Source organism: Hyla sarda, chromosome 1, assembly GCF_029499605.1.
Source record: "Hyla sarda isolate aHylSar1 chromosome 1, aHylSar1.hap1, whole genome shotgun sequence".
NCBI classification, from domain to species: Eukaryota; Metazoa; Chordata; class Amphibia; order Anura; family Hylidae; genus Hyla; species Hyla sarda.
Window position 1 is genome coordinate 388,451,007 of NC_079189.1, and position 21,773 is coordinate 388,472,779.

General features: G+C 40.4%; 1 protein-coding gene across 1 annotated transcript in view; it reads right to left on the reverse strand.

Moving 5' to 3' along the window:
* The window catches only part of LOC130362663 (hippocampus abundant transcript 1 protein-like), an 88,695-nt gene that overhangs the window by 11,678 nt on the left and 55,244 nt on the right, over positions 1 to 21,773 (reverse strand). Inside the window, exons 6-10 of the mRNA XM_056567574.1 lie at positions 9,826 to 9,953; positions 9,585 to 9,699; positions 1,847 to 2,065; positions 668 to 781; positions 252 to 323 (exon numbers count right to left, since the gene is read on the reverse strand). Of these exons, the coding sequence (XP_056423549.1) occupies positions 252 to 323; positions 668 to 781; positions 1,847 to 2,065; positions 9,585 to 9,699; positions 9,826 to 9,953 (648 nt within the window). The remainder of the gene's footprint in view (positions 1 to 251; positions 324 to 667; positions 782 to 1,846; positions 2,066 to 9,584; positions 9,700 to 9,825; positions 9,954 to 21,773) is intronic.

The window sequence follows — 21,773 nt, forward strand, 5'->3', positions numbered from 1 at the left end:
AAATTTACCACTATGTTAAAGTAGAATATGCCACGAAAAAACTATCTCGGAATCAGATTGATAAGTAAAAGCATTCCAGAGTTATTAATGTTTAAAGTGACAGTGGTCAGATGTGCAAAAAAGGGCTGCGTCCTAGAGGTGAAAATGGGCTGTGTCCTTAAGGGGTTAAATGTTACACTGGTTATATATAAACATTTGATCATACATAAGATACAGTAAGAATACTAAACGACCGTATATGCGATATATACCTGAGCCACAATGGACAAAATCCCCACCACTGCTATGAAAGCGGCAATGCTACCCTGAGTGAAGCCTATGATCTGCAACAAAAATAACAGTATAAATTTTTTTTTTAAAAAGCAATACTTCCATATTAAAATTTAATATATCAGTTTTTACTAACTTCTGTTTAACTTGTATTACAAACCTCATACAGGAATACATGCTATGTAAATATTAATATATCTATAGCAGTGTTTCTCAACCAGTGTGCCTTCAGCTGTTGCAAATCTACAACTCCCAGCATACCTGGCCAAAGGCTGTTTGATCAAGTTGGGAGCTGTAGTTTTGCACCAGCTAGCGGCACCTTGGTTGGGAAATACTATGATCTATGATTAGTAAATGTCATTGGCATGAGGGATTATGAAACCTGTATATGACCTACCTGCTTAAGATAAAGGAAAAAACTGGAATATTGGCCAGCTTCCGGCAAATAGGAAAAGAAAACTGTGATACAAATGAGAAGTACTGTGGTGTCTTTCCCAATTTTTTTCAGTGACTGAAAAGAAAGGAGAATAAGCATCAGAATAATAAGAAACATGTATCAACATGTTTAATGTATCAACCCCCGCTAAAAAGGGTTGTCTGCTTGGGAACAGTATTTTTTAATGTGTGTCCGGGGCTGCAGGAAACATAACAAGGCTGTAGAGTTACTCTGGTTTGCTCACTTGCTGGTTTCCCAAGGCTCAGGTCTCCAACACTGTTCTCTTTTTTAATGGATACAAAATGCCCACTCAGCATAGTGATCAGCCAGGTACATCAGTTGAAGTTGTGAAGACGACGACGACGACCAGGCTCTTGGAAAACCAGCAGCAGTGGAAAAGAATGCTGGGTAATGATATTGCTTTGTCCGGCTGCACTCACACCACGTTTTTGCAATACAGTTACTATATACGTTTTCAATGTGAAAACCGTACGGATTGACTCTCCACTGAAAACAGTATGCCAAACAATGCATCCGGTTTTGTCCATTTTTATTTTCCCCGTACCCAAAACCGTAGCCTACCACAGTTTTTGGTCCGGGTGAAAAAACCAATGAAACTGTATTCGTTTTTTTTTTTTTGTTTGTTTGTTTTTTTTAAACATGGGAGTCAATGGGAACTGTACAGAACCATATCTGCATATGGTTCCATACGGTTTTGACCATACGGTTTTTTACTTTGCACAGTTTTTTTTTCTTGGAGTTTCAATCAAACAAGTGAAACATTATTCATAATGGAATGAGAAGTTAAAACGCATAGTTTTTTTTCTTAAAAATCGGATGCAACCTGACATCATTTATCAAACCGTATAAGGGTTAAAATTTGTACACACGTTTTGCAGTTTAGTCAGGTTTTGAGGAATCTGTTTTTCCATCAAAAACCTGATACGGGAAGTGTATTGCAAAAGTGTTGTGTGAATGCAGCCTTATACTTCCTGAAGAACGGGCCATATATATATAAAAAAAAATAAAAATTTAATTAAAATTAAATTCTTACAAATCCCCAGCAAATTTAAAAAACTAAAAAACTAAAAACAAAACAACAACAACAACAACAACAAAAGAACAAGAATACAGCCTTACAGAAAATGGGTCCGCTTGTTCCCAGGTAATCTGTGCTCCCCAGAAGTTAGGTCTCATTTTGTCCCTCAGTGATTCTGGCACAACCAATAAAATAAAGCAGATATCCAAAAGTGCCACCAGGGTAGCCAAAAGAACAACTAAGTTATCACCGTAAAATGTGGAGATGTAAGCACCAATTGCTGGACTTGTAACCAAACTTGCTGCAAATGTAGCAGAAACCTGTGAAAGCAGAAAAAATATGTATAATACTTAAAATAATTAAACAATGATAGAATAGTAAATAAAACTTGAAAGAGTAGAAAACCTCAAACACAAAGGAAAGAAAACACTAACATAAAAACCTCAACTTTTAAGAGAACCTCATAATTAGTTATATTTCCACAGACTCCAAGCTTTGGATGCTGCAAGAAAGGAATTAGTAGGGATGTCCCGATACCATTTTTTTAAGACCGAGTACAAGTACCGATACTTTAATTCTAGTACTCACCGACACCAATTACAAATACTTTTATTTTAAAGGGTGCCTCTCATCAAAAAAACTTTTTATATATTATAGATTAATGTATGCAGAATAACTTTACAATTGCATGTTATTAAAAAATATTCTTCTTTCTATTTAATTTTCCACTTTGAAGAAATGACCACTAGGGGTCTCCCTACCAGTCCTGGCAGCAAGCATTTCAGACTCATGCTGGAGTCCTAAACACTATGAGCTGCCAGTCTGCTTTTTCACAAAGGAGAAAACTCAGAGCTGCCTGCCTGCTTTGTTCACAGCCTGTTTGGCTGTGAACAAAGCAGGCTGGGAGCTTTGAGTGTTTAGTACTCCAGCATGAGTCAGAAATGCTTGCTGACAGGACTGATCGGGAAAAATACAATAGAAAGAAGCATATTTTTCATTAACATGCTATTGGAAAGTTATATATATATCAAAAGTTTATTTGATGAGAGGTACCCTTTAAAGGGAATATGACACCAGGGTAACCCGGTTTCTGGCACTGCTTACCGTGCTGATAGGTGGGTTCTTTGTTGTGTACAATGGAGGCGGCTGCTGTAGTAGTATGAGCAAAGATTTCTCTCCTTTGGACAGAACAGGGAATTTGCATTGGCGGCGAGACTCATGTCTCCTAATAGTAGGCAGTATCCCCTTGTAGTTAGTATACATAGTTGAAGACATTAACAGCAGCCCACCCTGTAGACAGCAGCCCTCCTTGTACACCGCAGCACCCCTTGTAGGCAGCAGGACCCCCCCTTGTAGTTGCTCACTTGCACCAGTTGGGTGTCGCCGCTCCGTAGCCCCGTTCTCCCGTACTCATCACTGCCGCTGTCTCGTTCTGCTGTCCGCATCATGGAGTCTTATGGAGGAGCATGTGACACACGTCACTCTGCTTCCTCTGTAGAGTTAGGGTGGGTTCACACTACGTTTTCTCCCATACGGGAGCGCATACGGCAGGGGGGAGCTAAAACCTTGCGCTCCCGTATGCCACCGTATGCGCTCCCGTATGTCATTCATTTCAATGAGCCGGCCGGAGTGAAACGTTCGGTCCGGTCGGCTCATTTTTGCGCCGTATACGCTTTTACAACCGGACCTAAAACCGTGGTTGACCACAGTTTTAGGTCCGGTTGTAAAAGCGCATACGGCGCAAAAATGAGCCGACCGAACGTTTCACTCCGGCCGGCTCATTGAAATGAATGACATACGGGAGCGCATACGGTGACATACGGGAGCGCGAGGTTTTAGCTCCCCCCTGCCGTATGCGCTCCCGTATGGGAGAAAACGTAGTGTGAACCCAGCCTTACACTGGGCGCAGCGGAGTTGGTGGAGTGACGTGTGTGTCACATGGTCCTCCATAAGACGCCATGATGTGGATGGCAGAACGGGGAAGCGGCAGTGATGTGGACCAGAGAACGGGGAAGCGGCAGTGATGTGGACCAGAGAACGGGGAAGCGGCAGTGATGTGGACCAGAGAACAGGGCAGCGGAGCATTCCACCAGTTATCGGATTTGGTATTGGGGACATTAGACGAGTCCTCGATACCATGCAAATACCAGGTATCAGGGCCGATACCGATACTAGTATTGGTATCGGGACATCCCTAGGATTAAGTGTTGACATCTTAAAAAAATCCATATATGATTATATTTGTCTCATGTAACCAAAACAATTAAACATTTTCCCAACAGTTTTTCCTCAGGTTGTGCACCCAAATTGTATTGCACGCAGCATGCAACTATTTCGACAGTCTGCACCGAAAAAAAAATCCAAAACTTCTGAAAACCCTCCAGTTTTCCATAAAAAACAGAAAAGTGGGTGTGGCCTCTGGGAAAAAGGGGCATGGTCCAGGCAAAAAGGACATGTCCGACAGTTTCTTTAAACATTTACTAAAGATCCCACATAAAATGTGGTGGATTTAAGCTCTGGAAAACCCGACAGTTCAGAACAGTTGTAATAATAGGAAATAAGAAAACAAATATTCAGTAACAAATATTAAATATCCAAATATGAATAAATCAATGGGCACAACGAGGAAGATTTATTAAAACTTGTGTAGAGGAAGAGTGGTGCAGTTGCCCATAGCAACCAGATTGCTGTTTTTTTTAAAGAGGCCTGAGGAAAATGAAAAACAATCTGATTGGTAGCTAGAGCAACACCACTCTTCCTCTACACAAGTTTCGATCAATCTTAAAAATTTTGAAAATAAAAGCAGCACTAAAAAGGAGGACATTAACCATTAACTGGCACTGCTTCAACAAATATTACATACATCGATGATCATTCACTTTCAATTTACTGTTAAAATCTGAGAGACAATCAATCTTGGGATACGAGGTAACCCTCCCTGAGGAATGCTACCTATAAAAGCATGAAGAGGTGAGGAGGAGGAGGTGCAGTGAAGGACACAGACAGAAAGAAGTGCTCCTGGCTCTATGTGGTCTTATCCATGTTCTGGATTCACAGCTTACAATGGCTTAGCACTGCTCTATAATGTCCTTCATGCTGCAGCATCTGAGTGTGTACTATACCAACAGAAGCAAGATCACCTCCCTGGGTGAGTGACTCTGGAGAAAATTTACATTCTGCTGAGGAGAAACTAGTAAAAATGCCATAACTAGACAGCATAATGAGAACAAATAGACATTTGACTTATCTCCATCTAACTACAAATACTAAGCCTGAAAACCAGAATTATGGCAACAGATTAATTCTCCAAGCGCCATAGCTCCATTGTTTGGAGGACTAAAGGACTTCTAACAATGCTGTCTTCTGAGAGTACTCTTTCAGGGGGAATGTTAACATTCAATCAGCAGAAATAACACTGAAATAATGTTCTAATTGGTAAGCCATGTGCTAAAGCTTAGGGCCCTAGTTCACACTGCGATTATCGGCCGCACAGGCTGACAATCCCCCTGTGTAATAAGGCCAGCAATCAGCTGATTAACTAGCTTGTTAGTCAGCTGACCAGCTCGTTTTGATCTGCTTGAAAAGCATCATCCATTATCTACACACTGAAAAAAGAATAATAAACTTTAACACCCCTTCTGCTGCTTCCCTGGTGTGTCTTCCTTTTTCTGGGGCCTTGTCTTTTGCATTCTTGGGTCAGGCAAGTGCGCTGTGCTGAGCTTTTCACCGGCCACAGCAATGTCCTGTCTTGGCCGGTGATACATGGAGCGGCAATGTCATGTAATGGGCCCACGCAGCAGGAAGAAGGGCCTGTTACATCACACTGACGTTCAGTGCATCACCCAGTTGGTAGAACATTGTTGTGGCCATTAATAAGCTCAGCGCAGTCTGATGTGTCAGGGCCCCAGAATGTGAAAGAAGACCAGCACACAGTATATAGGAGAGAGATTTTGGCACGAAAGGACAAGTTAAAGTTTATTATTTTTCTTTTTACAGCTGGGCAGAATGGAGAAATAAAAAGATTTAGTGGTTAGTACTCTTTTTTTTCCAATGAACTGGTGCCAAAAAGGTGAACAGATTTGTAAATGACTTCTTGACTTCTAAAATATTAGAGAAAGTCTGTCACTACATTCACGAGCACTAACCCGCAGTACTGGCTGGTAGTGCGGATGACACGGATTAAAACGATACCATTTGTGACCAGATCCGTTGCTGCCTTCCGGAGACATCTTTATTTTACTGAATATGTAAATGAGCAGTCTAGTGCATGGGCGGAGCTACAATCCCGGCCTCAGGCACAGTCATGTCATTGCTCGGCCCGGCTTATTAATATTCACTTCGTTCCCTGCTATGTCTTCATGCCTACTGCACAATGCCAAACTACAACTCCCAGCACGCCTTGCCTTGTGAATTGTGCAGTAGGCTCTAAGACAAAACAGGGAAAGAAGTGACTCTTAATTAGCCGGGCCGAGTGATGACATCACTGTGCCCGAGGCTGGGGTTGTTGCTCTGTCCATGCCCCAGACTGCTCATTTGCATATTCAGTAAAATAATGTCTCCGGATATCTCCGGAATGCAGCGACCACTGGTTAGTGCGGGTGACAGATTTCCTTTAATTCTTCCAGTACTTATCAGCTGCTGGATACTACAGAGGAAATTGTGTAGTTCTTTTCTGTTTGACCAAAGTGCTCTCTGCTGACACCTCTGTCCATGTCAGAAACTGTCCAGAGCAGGATAGGTTTGCTATGGGGATTTGCTTCTACTCTGGACAGTTCCTGACATGGACAGAGGTGTCAGGAGAGAGCACTGTGGTCAGGCAGAAAAGAACTATACAACTTCCTCTGGAACATACAAAAGCTGATAAGTACTGGAACGATTAAGATTTTTAAATAAAAGTAATTTACAGATCTGTTTAACTTTCCGGCACCAGTTGATTTTAAAAATTGGATTTCCGCAGGAGTACCCGTTTAACTAGCACCAATCTAGGCGGGAAGGCATCGGACTTTGCAATAAAGCTCTTAGTCAACACGTAGGGGTATTCCTTGTATTCATAAACTTGTTTTTAGAATGATAAAATGTTCCAAGAACAACATAAATGAAAAAAACATGTTGTAGTAGTAACATAGTTCATAAGGTTGAAAAAAGACCAGAGTCCATCAAGTTCAACCTCTAACCCTAATGAGTCCCTACTGAGTTAATCAAGAGGAAGGCAAAAAAAAAAAAAAAAACTGATACTAGAGGTAAAAAATAAAACTTCCCTGACTACAAATATGGCATCAGAATAAATCCCTGGATCAACGTTCTGTCCTTGTAGATCTATAATCCATAACCTGCAATGTTCTTATTCTCCAAAAATGCATCCAGCCCCTTTTAAATTATTTTACAGAGTTCACCATGACCACCTCCTCTGGCAGTGAATTCCACAGTCTCACTGCTCTTACAGTAAAGAACCCCCGTCTGTGCTGGTGTAGAAACCTTCTTTCCTCTAGACGTAGAGGATGCCCCCTTGTTATAGATACAGTCCTGGGTATAAATAGATCATGGGAGAGATCTCTGTACTGCCCCCTGATATATTTATACATAGTTATTAGGTCTCCCCTAAGCCGTCTTTTTTCTAAACTAAATAACCCTAATTCTGATAATCTTTCTAGGTACTGTAGTCCTCCAATTCCCTGTATTACCCTGGTTGCCCCTCTGAACGCTCTCAAGCTCTACTATATCTTTCTTGTACACTGGTGCCTAGTACTGTACACAGTATTCTATGTGTGGTCTGACTAGTGATTTGTACAGTGGTAGAATTATTTCCTTGTCGTGGGCATCTATGCCCCTATTGATGCACCCCATGATTTTATTTGCCTTGGCAGCAGCTGCCAGACACTGGTCCCTACAGCTAAATTTACTGTTAACCAAGACTCCCAAGTCCTTTTCCATGTAAGTCGTCCCGAGTGTTCCCATTTAATACACAATCCCAGCCCGGATTTTTCCTCCCCATGTGCCTTACCTTATAATTATCAGAGTTGAACCTCATCTGCCTCTTCCCAGCCCAAACCTCCAACCTATCCAGATCCATTTGTAACAGTGCACTGTCCTCTATAGTGTTTACCGCTTTACAGAGTTTAGTATAATCTGCAAAGATTGCTACTTTACTATTCAACCCCTCTACAAGGTCATTAATGAATGTATTAAATAGGAAAGGACCCAAGACTGACCCCTGTGGTACCCCACTAGTAACAGGCACCCAATCAGAATAAGTACCATATAAATAACCCCCCTCTGTTTCCTATCACTGAGCCAGTTACTTACCCACTTACACACATTCTCCCCCAGCCCAATCCTTCTTCTGCACCAACCTTTTATGTAGCACTGTATCAAATGCTTTGAAAAAATAGAGATATAAGACATCCAGTGATTGCACCTGGTCCAGCCTGAGCTCACCTCCTCATAAAAGCTAATCAGGTTAGTTTGACAGGACCGATCCCTCATAAAGCCATGCTGATATGGAGTCACACATTTATTTTAATCAAGATATTCCAAAGTAGCATCTCTTAGAAAATCCTCAAATAATTTACATACAATGGAGGTTAAACTAACAGGTCTATAATTCCCAGGGTCACGTTTTGACCCCTTTTTAAATATTGGCACCACATTTGCCATGCACCAATCCTGGGGAACCTTCCCTGTCACTATAGAGTGCTTGAATATTAAAGATAGGCGTCTGGTCTATTACATTACTTAATTCCTTTAGAACACGGGGGTGAATGCCATCTGGACCTGGTGATTTGTCTATTTTGATTTTTTGTAGGTGGCACTGTACTTCTTCCTGGGTTAGGCAGGTGACCTGTACTGGGGAGTTTACCTTATCTCGCTGTATTTCACCAGGCATTTAATTTTCCTCAGTGAATACAGTGGAGAAGAATTTGTTTAATATATTTGCTTTTTCCTGATCCCTGTCTATAATTTCATCCTCATAATTTTTTAAAGGGCCAACACTTTCATTTTTAACCTTTTTGCTATTTATATAATTAAAAACATTTTGGGTTTAGTTTTACTCTCTTTGGCAATGAGTCTTTCTATCTCTATTTTTGTGGCTTTTATATGTTTTTTTTTTACATATTTAACATTTTTTTCTCTCTATAGCTTTTTTAATGCTTTTTCACTACCGTCCTGTTTTAGTAGTTTAAATGCTTTATTTTTGTCATTTATTGCCCCCTTAACATTTTTATTCATCCATATTGGTTTTCTTTTATTCCTGACCCTTTTATTCCCATTAGGTATATACATCTTACAGTGAGAATTTAAGATATTTTTAAGTCTCCCATTTAGTGTCCGTATTCTTGTTTTTGAGGACATTATCCCATTTTATATTGTTAAGGGCTTCTCTGAGTTGATCAAACTTTGCTTTCCTAAAGTTCATTGCCCCTTGCGAGATTCCCTTATTGAAGAACAAGTTATAATGTATTATATTATGATCACTATTTCCTAGGTGTCCTTCTACCTGCACATTAGTTACTCTGTCAGGTCTGTTGGTTAATATTAAGTCTAGTAGGGCGTCCCCTCTGATCAGAATATTTTTTATTTTTATCTCCATATATTTCTACCCATAATGACTCCACATAATCGTTTCCCTCCCATATATCCTCCTGCAGTGCAGCCTTCAGACTCGATTTCACATAAAGACAAACTCCTCCCCCTTTCTGTTTTGTCCGATCCTTCCTGACAGTAGGACAGTCTTTATAAAACTTTCTGAGAGGTTTAAAATAAATCATGCAGTTACTACATTAAAAGAGACATGTGAGCACATCCTAACACAATCTAACAATGTAAACTACAAATGCTCACCAATCCATAAGCTGTACTTCTTTCATGTTCCTGCGTTATGTCAGCAACATAGGCAAAAATCACAGAGAATGTCACAGAAAATGCTCCAGACACTGAAATCATAGCAAAATACCACCTGTAGGGAAGGAAATGGCAGATGTCAGCATTGTTATATTGACCACATATAAACGCAAAGCATATACAATGGTATATGATTTCTTATGTAGAATTATCTACAGTAAGACTTCTGCTGTCCACTTACCATGGGCTTATTCTCATTAACGGGATAGGGGCACAGGTAAAGAACACAGTTATAAGCAGGAAGGACTTTCTCCCATAAACGTCTGATAAAGCACCAATGAGTGGAGCACACATAAATGACAGGAACCCCTGGAAATAAAACAGCGATATGTTACACAAAAATCATGTCCACAGATTTACAGACTCAGGATGACACACCAAGCCTACATGACCCTCAAAGGGTTAAGGTCTATTGATTGACACAATACCTTAAGGAGACAAGTCCCCACCCCCTATATGACTTACTACAACATACAGATGTATAAGAGCGGGGTGTCTCCAGCTATAGGCTACCTTCTACTACCCAAAATAGGAAGCTTTTACCTAAGTGTTTCTAAGCCCGGTGGTCTGATCGGTCTATGCAATAGGAAAGAAACATTAAACGTATGAGCTAATGGCATTAGTCTTATTAAACATTATGTATAAGTGTATTTGACACAAAACTACAAAATGAAGCAAGGGACATAGTCTGGGGCTCACTTTCTGAAATCCCTCTACACACTAGTAACAAAGGTAATAATAATAAATAGTGAATGTGCCATACAAATGCTGCAGATTACAAGTGACAAGGTTGGAGAAATCCCAGTGTACCCAGAATGTTGCTTCTGGCTGTGAGTTTTTTAGGTTCATTTCTACTGATGTCTATCAAAGCTCCAGCTCCCTAGTCCGTGAAAGGGTCATATTGCTTTATTAGGCTCCTGAACTGGACAATGTTGTGTGGACTAGAGATGAGCAAACTTACAGTAAATTTGATTCGTCACAAACTTCTCGGCTCGGCAGTTGATACTTTTCCTGCATGAATTAGTTCAGCTTTCAGGTGCTCTGGTGGGCTGGAAAAGGTGGATACAGTCCTAGGAGACTCTTTCCTAGGACTGTATCCACCTTTTCCAGCCCACCAGAGCACCTGAAGGCTGAACTAATTTACGCAGGATAAGTCATCAACTGCCGAGCCGAGAAGTTCGTGACAAATCGAATTTACTGTAAGTTCGCTCATCTCTAGTGTGGACCCATGGGGGAGGAGATTTCAGAATTAAGAGCAATCTGATCATTTTTATAAAAGAAAAAAAAAAAAAGTCTCTGAAAAATAAAAGAAGCAATCTGGTTGCTATGGGCAACAGCTCCACTTTTCCTCTGCCCATAATTTATGCCGATTATGGGATAGAAAACAGACTGCTTATATTTTAGGTGGGTTAAGAACTAAACTATGCACAGGTATAACCAAATAAAACAAACTGTTGGAGATAAAATGTTGACCCAGGGATTAATTCTAATTGCCATAATGGAGTCGGTAAGGAATCCCCCCTCCTCTTTCGGTATGGGGCAATTTGTATCAGCCTTATAAAAGGGTTTTTTGCCTTCTTCTGTAGGGAACACAGTAGGGATAAAATAGGGTTATGAACCATGACTAGATTATCAATATTAAATAAGTATTGCACAGAAAGCACAGTGTAGACGGTGGTTTCCTTTTCCAGAGAATATCAGCAACAAGCTTTTTGGTTTCACTTCTCCAGTATAAAGTCATTTCACAGTAAACAGTCAAAAGAACTAGCAGAAGTGGTTTTAGGGGAGGTCTGCCTGGTTAAAGGACTAATACAGGGACACAGAATTATCAAATAATAATGATCATCCCCACCACTATTACATCTATGGCTGAGTTATAACCCCTTAAGGACACAGCCAATTTTATTTTTGCGGTTTTTTTTTCCTCCTCGCCTTTTAAAAATCATAACGCTTATATTTCCATTCCCAGACTCATATGAGGGCTTGTTTTTTGCATGACCAGTTGTACTTTGTAATGACATCACTCCTCATTTTACCCTTAACTGCATGGTAAACCCAAAAGATATTTTTTTTGTGTAAGGAAATTTAAACAAAACTTTTACAGTAAAAATTTTATGGTAAAAATTACTTGTTTTCTTTATTCTCTGGGTCAATATGATTAAAAAACAATGGTTACCGTACATACATTTCTATTATTGTACTGCTTTTAAAAAATCTCAAACTTTTCTTTTACAAAATCCGTATGTTTAAAATTGCCATATTTTGACCACCTCTAAACTTCTCATTTTTCCGTATTCAGGGGTGTGTGAGGGATAATTTTTTGCCCCATAATCAGTATTTTATTTTGGTACCACATTTTCGTTTGTGACTTTTTGATCGCTTTTTATGAAATTTTTTTGCAGTTTGATGTGACAACAAATAATTTTTTTTTTTTACATGTTTACGCCGTTCGCCGTAGGGGATCATTAACATTTTTATAGTTTCGACATTTACGCACGCAACAATACGAAATATGTTTATAATTTTCTAACGCTTTTTTTTTTATTAATCTGGGGGAAAGGGGTGATTTAAAACTTTATTGGGGAGGGGCTTTCATATTTTTTTTTTAAACCTTTTTTCCAAATTATTTTACACTTTAGTCCCCATAGGGGGACTCTTTATAGCAATCATTAGATTGCTAATACTGTTCAGTGCTATGCACAGGGCATAGCACTGATCAGTATTATCGGCGATCTTCTGCTCTGGTCTGCTGGAAGGCAGATCAGTGCAGAAGACCCCAGGAGACGGATGGAGGCAGGTGAGGGTACCTCCGTCCACCATCTGCCGCAGATGCCGTGATCTGAATTGATCACGGGACACCTGAGGGGTTAATGGCAGACATCAGCACGAGTGCTGATGTCTGCCATTACCGGCGGGTCTGTGGCTGTTGACAGCCACCGGACCCTGCCGGGAATGAAGAGAGCACAGCTCCTGCGCTTGTGTCACAGCCACGCCGTAAATGTACGGCGCTGTGCACTAAGTGATGCTAGGCAGTGCCATACATTTACGGCGCATGTCCTTAAGGGGATAAAGTAGATTTTTCTATAAATACAGCTATCTAAAGTTACTTAACCCCTAAGGACACATCCCATTCTGGCCTTGAGGACACAGGAAATTTTCATTTTTGCATTTCCTTTTCTTTATTTATTTATTCTTTAACTCCTCGCCTTCCAAGAGCCAAAACTCTTATTTTTCCCCTACAGACCCATATGTGGGTGGGTTGTTTTTTTTGTGTAACAAATTGTTCTTTGCAATGGCACCTTTATTTTCTTACCATAAACTCTATGGTGCAACCAAAACATTTTTTATGGTGGGAAATGGATAAGAAACCCGCAATTTTGCAACTTTTGGGGGTTTCTGTTTTTACACAGTGCACTTTATGGTAAATCCGACGTTCTCTTTAATCTGTGGCTCAATACAACTAAAATGATACCCATCTTTACAAGCTTTTCTATTTTTGTTCTATTTTTTAAAAACAAACTTTTTAAACAAAATTAGAATGTTTAAAGTTGTCCTCTTCTGTCCTCTCTAACTTAAGTTTACATTTTTTTTTGTATATGGGGATGTATTAGGGCTTATTGTTTGTGCTGTGATCTGTAGTTTTCATGGGTACCACTTCTGCATAGGTGAGACTGTTAGATAACTTTTTTATAAAAAAAAAAATTTCTCTGGGATTTGATGTGACAGAAAAACAGCAATTTTAGACATTGGTATTTTTTCACGATTATGTTGTTCACTGCACGGGATTAGCATAATATTTAAATAATTTGAACATATCCACACGCGTATGTTGTAAGTATATTGATTTATTTTTATATTTTACTGCCCTGGTAAAGAGGGCAATTATATTTTTTTGAGGGAAGGCGCTTATTCACTATAAAAAAAAAAAAAAATGTTTTAACTTAATTTTTTATTATTTTTTAGGCCAAACAGGGGACTATGTATTGCAATCTTTAGACTGATAATAGTGAACAGTACTATGCATAGGCTGTTATCAGTGTTATCTGTGATCTACTTCACTGGTCTGTACAAAGGCAGAGCAGAGAAGATCCCATGATAACAGCAGGAGGCAGGCAACGAGACCTCCGTCCGCCATCGTGGCTGATCTGATCCTCACAGCCATACCTCTGGAATAGCTGCATTGCTGCAGATGCTGTGATCAATATTGATCCAGTCATCTGAGGGTTTAATGTCGGACATCACCATGATCGCTGATGTCCCCCATTACTGGCGGGTCCCTGGCTGCTGATTGCAGCTGGGACCTGCAGTCTATGATGTACGCACTGTGTCCTCTAGGGGTTAAAACAATACCTGTGTGTGCGTGCAAAACGTACATCAGATATGGTTTTATTGTTACAAGTTACCTGTGTATAACATACAACTGATGTCCCATTTACGCCATTCTGTGAGAAGAGGTTATATACTGTGTACCTGTAAATAGTTGTAGTTAATGTCAGTGCAGGGGCCCTGTCACTGAGTCTGTTACAGAGAAACAATGCAGCTGGACGGTCCAACAGACACCAACAGGTCCCACAAACTTTGAATAGGTCCCGTTGGGGTTACCGTTGATTTACAGGAGTTGGGCGTAGAAAATAAAACTAACTAACCTGTAGTCATTCTTTTTCCTCTCAACTCCTGTCATTTGAACAGAATCTGCGAACAGAGCTCCAAGAGAGGACAGCCTTAGCCGCCCCACACATGTGCACATTACAGTCACATATTTCCACAATCATCATCACATTCACACAAAGTACCCCCCCCCCCCCACGATTCCAACATCTTCTTGGTGCATTATTATAATTATTTTTTTATAATGAGTGTATATACCAGGTTGCTCTTCCATAGCTTTACAATTTTCTAAGTCAAAAATGTCTTGTTTTCTTGCTTTTTTTTTTTTTTTTTTTAACTCATACAAAAAAATCAAATAAATAAATAAATACCAAAAGGAAAATAAAAACAAAGAGAGGAAAAAAGAAAGAGGGAAATTGCGCCCCCAGTGAAGAACGTTTAAAAATTGAGTTTACACCTATTCAAGGTTAAACTCACCGGAGGGCGTTGCGCTCAGGGCACAACACCTAAAAAGCGTGGTATGGTAACAATTCCCAGGTCCGCAGCCTCAGTCCTCTGGTAGCAGGCACGCTGTCAAAGTGTAACGTAATAGCAGGTATTGGAAGAAAATGTGGACGAATTTTGGCGCTGGAATTCTGGATATTAAGAAAATCAGGAACACATCCGCATTCCTTTCAGAGGCTTTATTGTGAATACATAAGCTACGCGTTTCGTGTCCGAACCGGACCCTTCATCAGACAGATATACCTTACCTGACGAAGGGTCCGGTTCGCATAGAAACGCATAGCTTATGTATTCACAATAAAGCCTCTGAAAGGAATGCGGATGTGTTCCTGATTTTCTTAATATCCAGAGTTCCAGCACCAAAATGCGTCCACATTTTCTTCCAATACCTGCTAAAATGAAAATAAAGGCTAAACTAAATGCTATAAAATTCTAACAGAACCACAACATGGCTGAACACGTTATGAACACTTCTACAACGCTCAACAGTTCTGAAGAATTCCTAAGCAAAGGGGGTCGCACACAGGCCACACATTCTAGCAGAAGCCACGTGTACACTGAAATGAGCAGGGAAATAAAACATTGCATCATTACGGAAGCAGATGATGTTGACGTTCTTCGAAAAAGCAGCATGCTCTTGTGGCCAAACCTAAAAAGACTACATATAGCAGTAACTTGTAATACCCATGTTATAAATAACATAATGCTTCCTTCAGAGGTTTCGGGGGAAAATGACATATCCATACCAAAACTTGTTTGCCGGCAAAAACTTGTTCTAGTTGGCATGACACATTTTGCTGATAAACAGACTGGAATTTTTAGAATTCCTCTCAAATACATAAATTAAAGGCAGTACAGATAGAGGATCGTATTTGTAGAAGCCAATTGGCAGCCACAACAGCACCCACTGTCAAGCTGTCACAATATTAAAAGAAAAATACCCAAACAGCCCTATTAAAGCTACTCCCAGTAAAAAAAAACACTGTGTACTCCACTCTTCTCAAAAATGACTTTTCTCTTATTAAAAATAAATAAATAGATAAAATAAATAGACCCAGTTGCAGCAGACAATTGTGTTACATGCAGATTTTGGCGCAGATTACATCCCTGTTACAAGGAGGGAATACGTGTCATCCCCTTGCCTGCTAGTGTAATCCGCAATTCTAGCTGTGAGAAATATGCCACATTCTCACCAATCACTACGAGGTTACTCCTTCTGGTATATCAATAAGCCAGGCTTGTATTAGCGCCAGTGCAAAAACATGAAAGATTTGAACAACACAAAGTGTATCTATAGCTTTGTACAGAAAATGGAGAAAAAAATTCAGTGACTGATTCTATTCAGCAATGGACAGTCTATATATATGTAAAGATAAATGGCGCTCACACAGTAGTACTGCCCACTAAACTGCTTCGTATAGGTTAAATGTCATTAAACTTTATTTCTGATATTGTGTTCCTCTTGTATAATTAATAAATCTTATGTATGTCCGGTTAAAAAAAAAAAAAGTCTAATTATATTTTTTCTTGAGCGGTTAAATTCCGGCAACTAGGGGGTCTTCTTTGTGGTCCTGTCCACATTCCGTGTCTCCTCGCGCTGATGATTTGGTCTCTTGCCGATCTGGCAGGAGACCAAAATCAGGAAATGCGGGCAGGACCTCAGCTTTGCACAGCGCTCACTCTCTGGTTGTCCATCAAGCAGGCGAGAAAGAGCTGTGTGCAGCAGGTTTGCTCTAATCTCCCTGTTCTCTGTATCACACGTGCGGGGGGGGGGGGGGCATTGAGGAGCAACCCGCTGTGATTGGCTGCTTCCTCTATGCTGCGCTCCCGGGAGGGCGTAAGTTCTCCCCGGCAGGGCTTCATATGATATCACAAAAATAAAGGCAGTTGAGGGGTTATCAGTGTAGGGGGGACTGATGAGAGGAAAAAAAATCTCATAACAGGTACTCTAACGTATTAGGATAGATAATCATGATCTGATCACACAGGGTCTGTGATGCTGTTCGTATAAGTTACCAGACCTGTAGTCAGGAGAGTTACCAAGGATTCAATCCATAAAAGTTATAACTTAGGTGACATGCCTCAGTGAGCAGTTCCTGCATGGTCGCCATGTCACAGGAGGAAGCGGAGAGCATGGTGGGGGATCAGGGAAGGAGAGTATGTTTTATTATTTATTTTGACAGCACTGGAGGCCCTTTCTAAAAATGTTGTCCTCAGACAATCCCTTTACCTTTTCTTTCTAAATTTGACATCTTTTTTCTCAGATAATTACCTCTATACCAGACAGGCAGGGCAAAAAACTGTTCAACCTGAGACTCTCTTTTAACATATTTCAGCATCCGGCAGACCTATGCCTAGCACCTGTGTTTAGGTGGGGTACTCTGCTGTACAAAAAACTTGTTAATATAATCATCAATAGTTGTGGTTTCTGTGCTGTTTCTACATTGTTAAGTATAGCATGTCACAACATGCATAAAAGTGACATAGTATACAGAAATAAGCAGTCACATAGGGTTAATATCATTTAGTCAGAGGGCTCTTTAAGAACAAATGAACGGAGAACATCTGCTTCTTAATAGGATTTTCCCATGTACATTCTTCCAAGGAAAGATATTTCAGAGTTTGTGCCAACAACTTCAGCATTCAGAGTCTCTAGCTATGAAGTACAGAACTTTACTAGATCCCATCGTAGCGCTGAAAGACCCCACTGTGACCTCCAGAACACATTATACTATGACCTCATTACCATAGACATAAGGGATACCATTGAAGGGGAACTCCGCCGCTCAGCGTTTGGAACAAAATGTTCCGAACGCTTAGAGCCGGGAGCTCGTGACATCATTGCCCCGCACCCTCAATGCAAGCCTATGGGAGGGGGCGTGACAGCCGTCACGCCCCCTCCCATTGACTTGCATTGAGGGGGCGGGGCTATGATGTCACGAGCTCCCGGCTCTAAGCGTTCGGAACATTTTGTTCCAAATGCTGAGCGGCGGAGTTCCCCTTCAAAGGCTCCATGGAAAAAAAAAAAAAAGGATTACATTCATGAACTAGTCAGACAAATGTGGAGATCTGTCAAATCTCCTGACAAGGCTGTTTTCTGCCATTTCTCTATTATTCCACCTGGAAATATATGAACTGATAAACTACAGCAAAGTACAGAAGAAGCAGCACTGCATAAATCCATAGAAGATGGTGTTTTATCCAGCCATCCAGTTCAACATATGCAAAATATCAATCCAACAATGCTTTCTGAAGCTTGAGAGAGCCTATTTTAAGAGTAAAATGCTGAGTGAATAAAACACCATCTTCACTAGATTTTGGAGTGCCGGTTCTTCACTACTATGCAATTGTTTACTGTGCAGACTCCGTCTGGGTCAGGTATGTTGGGAGCTGAGCACCCTATATAGTACAAATCTTATAAAGGTGCCACAGTATTTTCATATTAAAATACACCCTTGTCAAAGAAGGGTGTCCTCTGTAGTCAATTTATTTAAACACCACCAAGTGGAATAAATAAGGATCGGTACAATACAACATTATAAAGAAAGAAAAAGGTGCTTTCCAGCAACAATAGTTCATTAATAACAATAAAAATACACAAAACACAACAACAACAAAAACAAAAGATGTGTTCAGAGATATGACAGACCCTCCATGCTCATATTAAAGGAGTAGTCTAGTGGTAAACCCAGTGGTGAACAACTTATCCCCTATCATAAGGATAGGGGATAAGTTTGAGATCGCGGGGGGTCCGACCGCTGGGGCCCCCTGAGATCTCCTGTACGGAGCCCCGACAGCCCGCGGGAAGAGGGGGCGTGTCGACCTCTGCACGAAGCGGCAGCTGACACGCCCCCTCAATTCAACTCTATGGCAGAGCCGAAGCACTGCCTTCGGCAATTTCCGGCTCTGCCATAGAGATGTATTGAGGGGGCGTGTCGGCCGTCGCTTCGTGCGGTGGTCGACACCCGCTATCTGGCCGGAGAGCCTGGTCCCCATACAGAGAAATCGCAGAGGGCCCCAGCGGTCGGACCCCCCGCAATCTCAAACTTATCTCCTATCCTTAGGATAGGGGATAAGTTTTTCACCACTGGACTACCCCTTTAAGGCAAAACAATCCTTAAAATGAAATGGGAGGGGGTACTGTGCATTTGGTCCCTTCTCTCTATGCAGGGTCTTGATCAAAAGAGAAAAGTTAGGGGCTCACTGCAGATGGATAGCAATGCATTGAGAAAACCTAAATTGTTGTCTATCCAAAGCCTTTTCTTTTTTCCCCAAATCTCCTGTTTAACATTTACCACCTCTACAGTACTGCAGGATTTCCATCCTTTAGACTGGGATGTGATCTAGGGACAGGAGGGTCACTAGCGCCATGTCCTCTAACTATAGATAGCGCAGGAGTACCAAATATATTCATTACATGGTCTTTAGAGGTAATAGACATCTGTTGTTATGCGCCATGAAGCACTTTTTATCACTTTTACCTCTTAAGGACTCAACCCATTTGGACCTAAATGGTCACTCATTAAAACAATGTTTTGCTATTGCACTCCGTATGGTAAATAAAAAAATATTTCTAGTATACTTTGTTTAAAAAAATGAAGTTTTCTTTGTTTTATTGGTGCTTAAAAAAAAAAAAAGCTCAAGAGCACATTTTCCCCCATCTCATACACACACAGGAAGTGCAGCCAGGAGTGCTGAGAGGGGTGTGTCCAGCCTCATCCAATCATAGCTCCTCTCACACATAACTGCCATATGCTGTTGGTTGGACACCCCTCCCCTCAGCACTCCAGGCTGCACTTTTTGTGTTTGGGCTCCAGTCCAAAGTCTGTGTACGAGATGGGGAAAATGTGCTCTTGAGCTTTTTTTTAAGCACAAATAAAAAAAAAAAATTTTGTTTTCTATGTTTTAACCAAGTATATTAGAAATGTTTTTTATTTACCATAAGGAGTGCAATAGCAAAAGTTAATTTTAATGAGAGAGACCCTTTAAGGACATTTTCCCCTCCTAGCCTTCTAAAAATCCTAACTCTTTTATATTTTCATCCACACACTAGTATGAGGGCTTGTTTTTCGTGCGACAAGTTGTCCTTTTTAATGACATCACTCATTTTACCATAAAATGCATGGAACAACCAAAAAAATACTATTTGTGTGGGGAAATTGATAAGAAAACAGCAAGTTTGCAAATTTCGGAAGGTTTCGTTTTCATGCTGTACACTTTATGGTAAAATAAACATGCTTTCTGTGGGTCAATATGCTTAAAATGATTACATACTTTTCTATTGTACCGCTTAAAAAAAAACAAAAAAAATAAGTTTTAACCAAATTAGTGCGTTTCAAATCCCTTTGCTGACCTATAACTTTCGCGGCGTGTTCAATTCTTGCACCGTGATCTGTTATATTTTTGATACCACATTTGTATATATAAAAGTTTTAATGCATTTTTTATAATTTTTTTTAAATGTTATTTTAAAAAAAAGCAGCAATTTTGGACTTTTTTTTTATGTTCACGCCGTTCACCATACGGGATCATTAACATTATATTTTAATAGTTTGGATATTTACACATGCGGCGATACCAAATATGTTTATTAAAAAACACTTTTTACACTTTTTGGGGGGGTAAAATGGGGAAAACAGACAATTAAAATTTGTATTAAGGAAGGGGATATATATATATATATATATTTTTTTCACACTTTAATAGTCCCCATAGGGGACTATTTATAGCAATCATTTGATTGCTAATACTGATCAGTGCTATGCATACAGCATAGCACTGATCAGTGTTATCGGCTATCTTCTGCTCTGGTCTGCTCGATCTCGAACCAGAGCAGAAAACGCCAGGAGAAGGACGGAGGCAGGTGAGGGAACCTCCGTCCGCCATTACAGGATGATCGGATCGCTGCTGCAGCGCTGCGGGCGATCAGATCATGCATTTTTCTGACCGCACTCCCACAGATGCGGTTATCTGTATTGATCACGGCATTTGAGGGGTTAATGGCAGACATCCGCGCGATCACCATCACCGGTGGGTCCCTGGCTGCTATCAGCAACCGGGAACTGCAGCGCATGATCCAAGCATTGCTCCGATGCTCACGGTCATGTGCAGGATGTAAACGTACGTCCTGGTGCGTTAAGTACGACTCACCAGGACATCCATTAACATCCTGCGTCGTTAAGGGGTTAAAGGGATACTCCCCTGGAAATTATTATTATTATTTTTTTTTTTAATCAACTGGTGGCAGAAAGTTAAACAGATTTGTAAATTACTTCTATTTAAAAATCTTAATCATTCCAGTACTTAACTGCTGTATGCTCCACAGGAATTTATTTTCTCTTTGAATATCCTTTCTGTCTGACTACAATGCTCTCTGCCGACACCTCTGTCCATTTTAGGAACTGTCCGGAGCAGGAGAGGTTTGCTATGGCTATGGGGATTTGCTCCTACTCTGGACAGTTCCTTAAATGGACAGAGGTGTCAGCAGAGAGCACTGTGGTCAGACAGAAAAGAAATTTACAAAAAAAAAAAAAAAAAAAAAAACTTCCTCTGGAACATATAGCAGCTGATAAGTACTGGAAGGGTTAAGATTTTCTTAAATAGAGGTCATTTACAAATCTGTTTAACTTTCTAGCACCAGTTGATTTAAAAAAATAGTGAAGTACCCCTTTTATGCAATAAACCTAGGTTTCTATTTGCAGTATGCAAGATGGGTAAAAAGCACTAAGGAGGAGGGAAGCCATTCTATCCAAGTATGTAGATGGAATGACAAACTCAACAGAACGTGAGAATCGCTTCCATTTTCCTGATCAGTAATGCTTAGGACTAAACAATCAAGAATGACATGGAACAGATCCCAGTGACAACATCTGTTGGTCTATTCTAGTATAATGAAAGGGTGGAAGGGAACACGTGGCTCTACAGCTGCTGACCTGCAACTCCAACAAATGGACCATGGTAGGAAAAGCAGGAGGCTGGTTCTCATGTGTTCAAGCTGTTCCAGACATGAGAATGGAA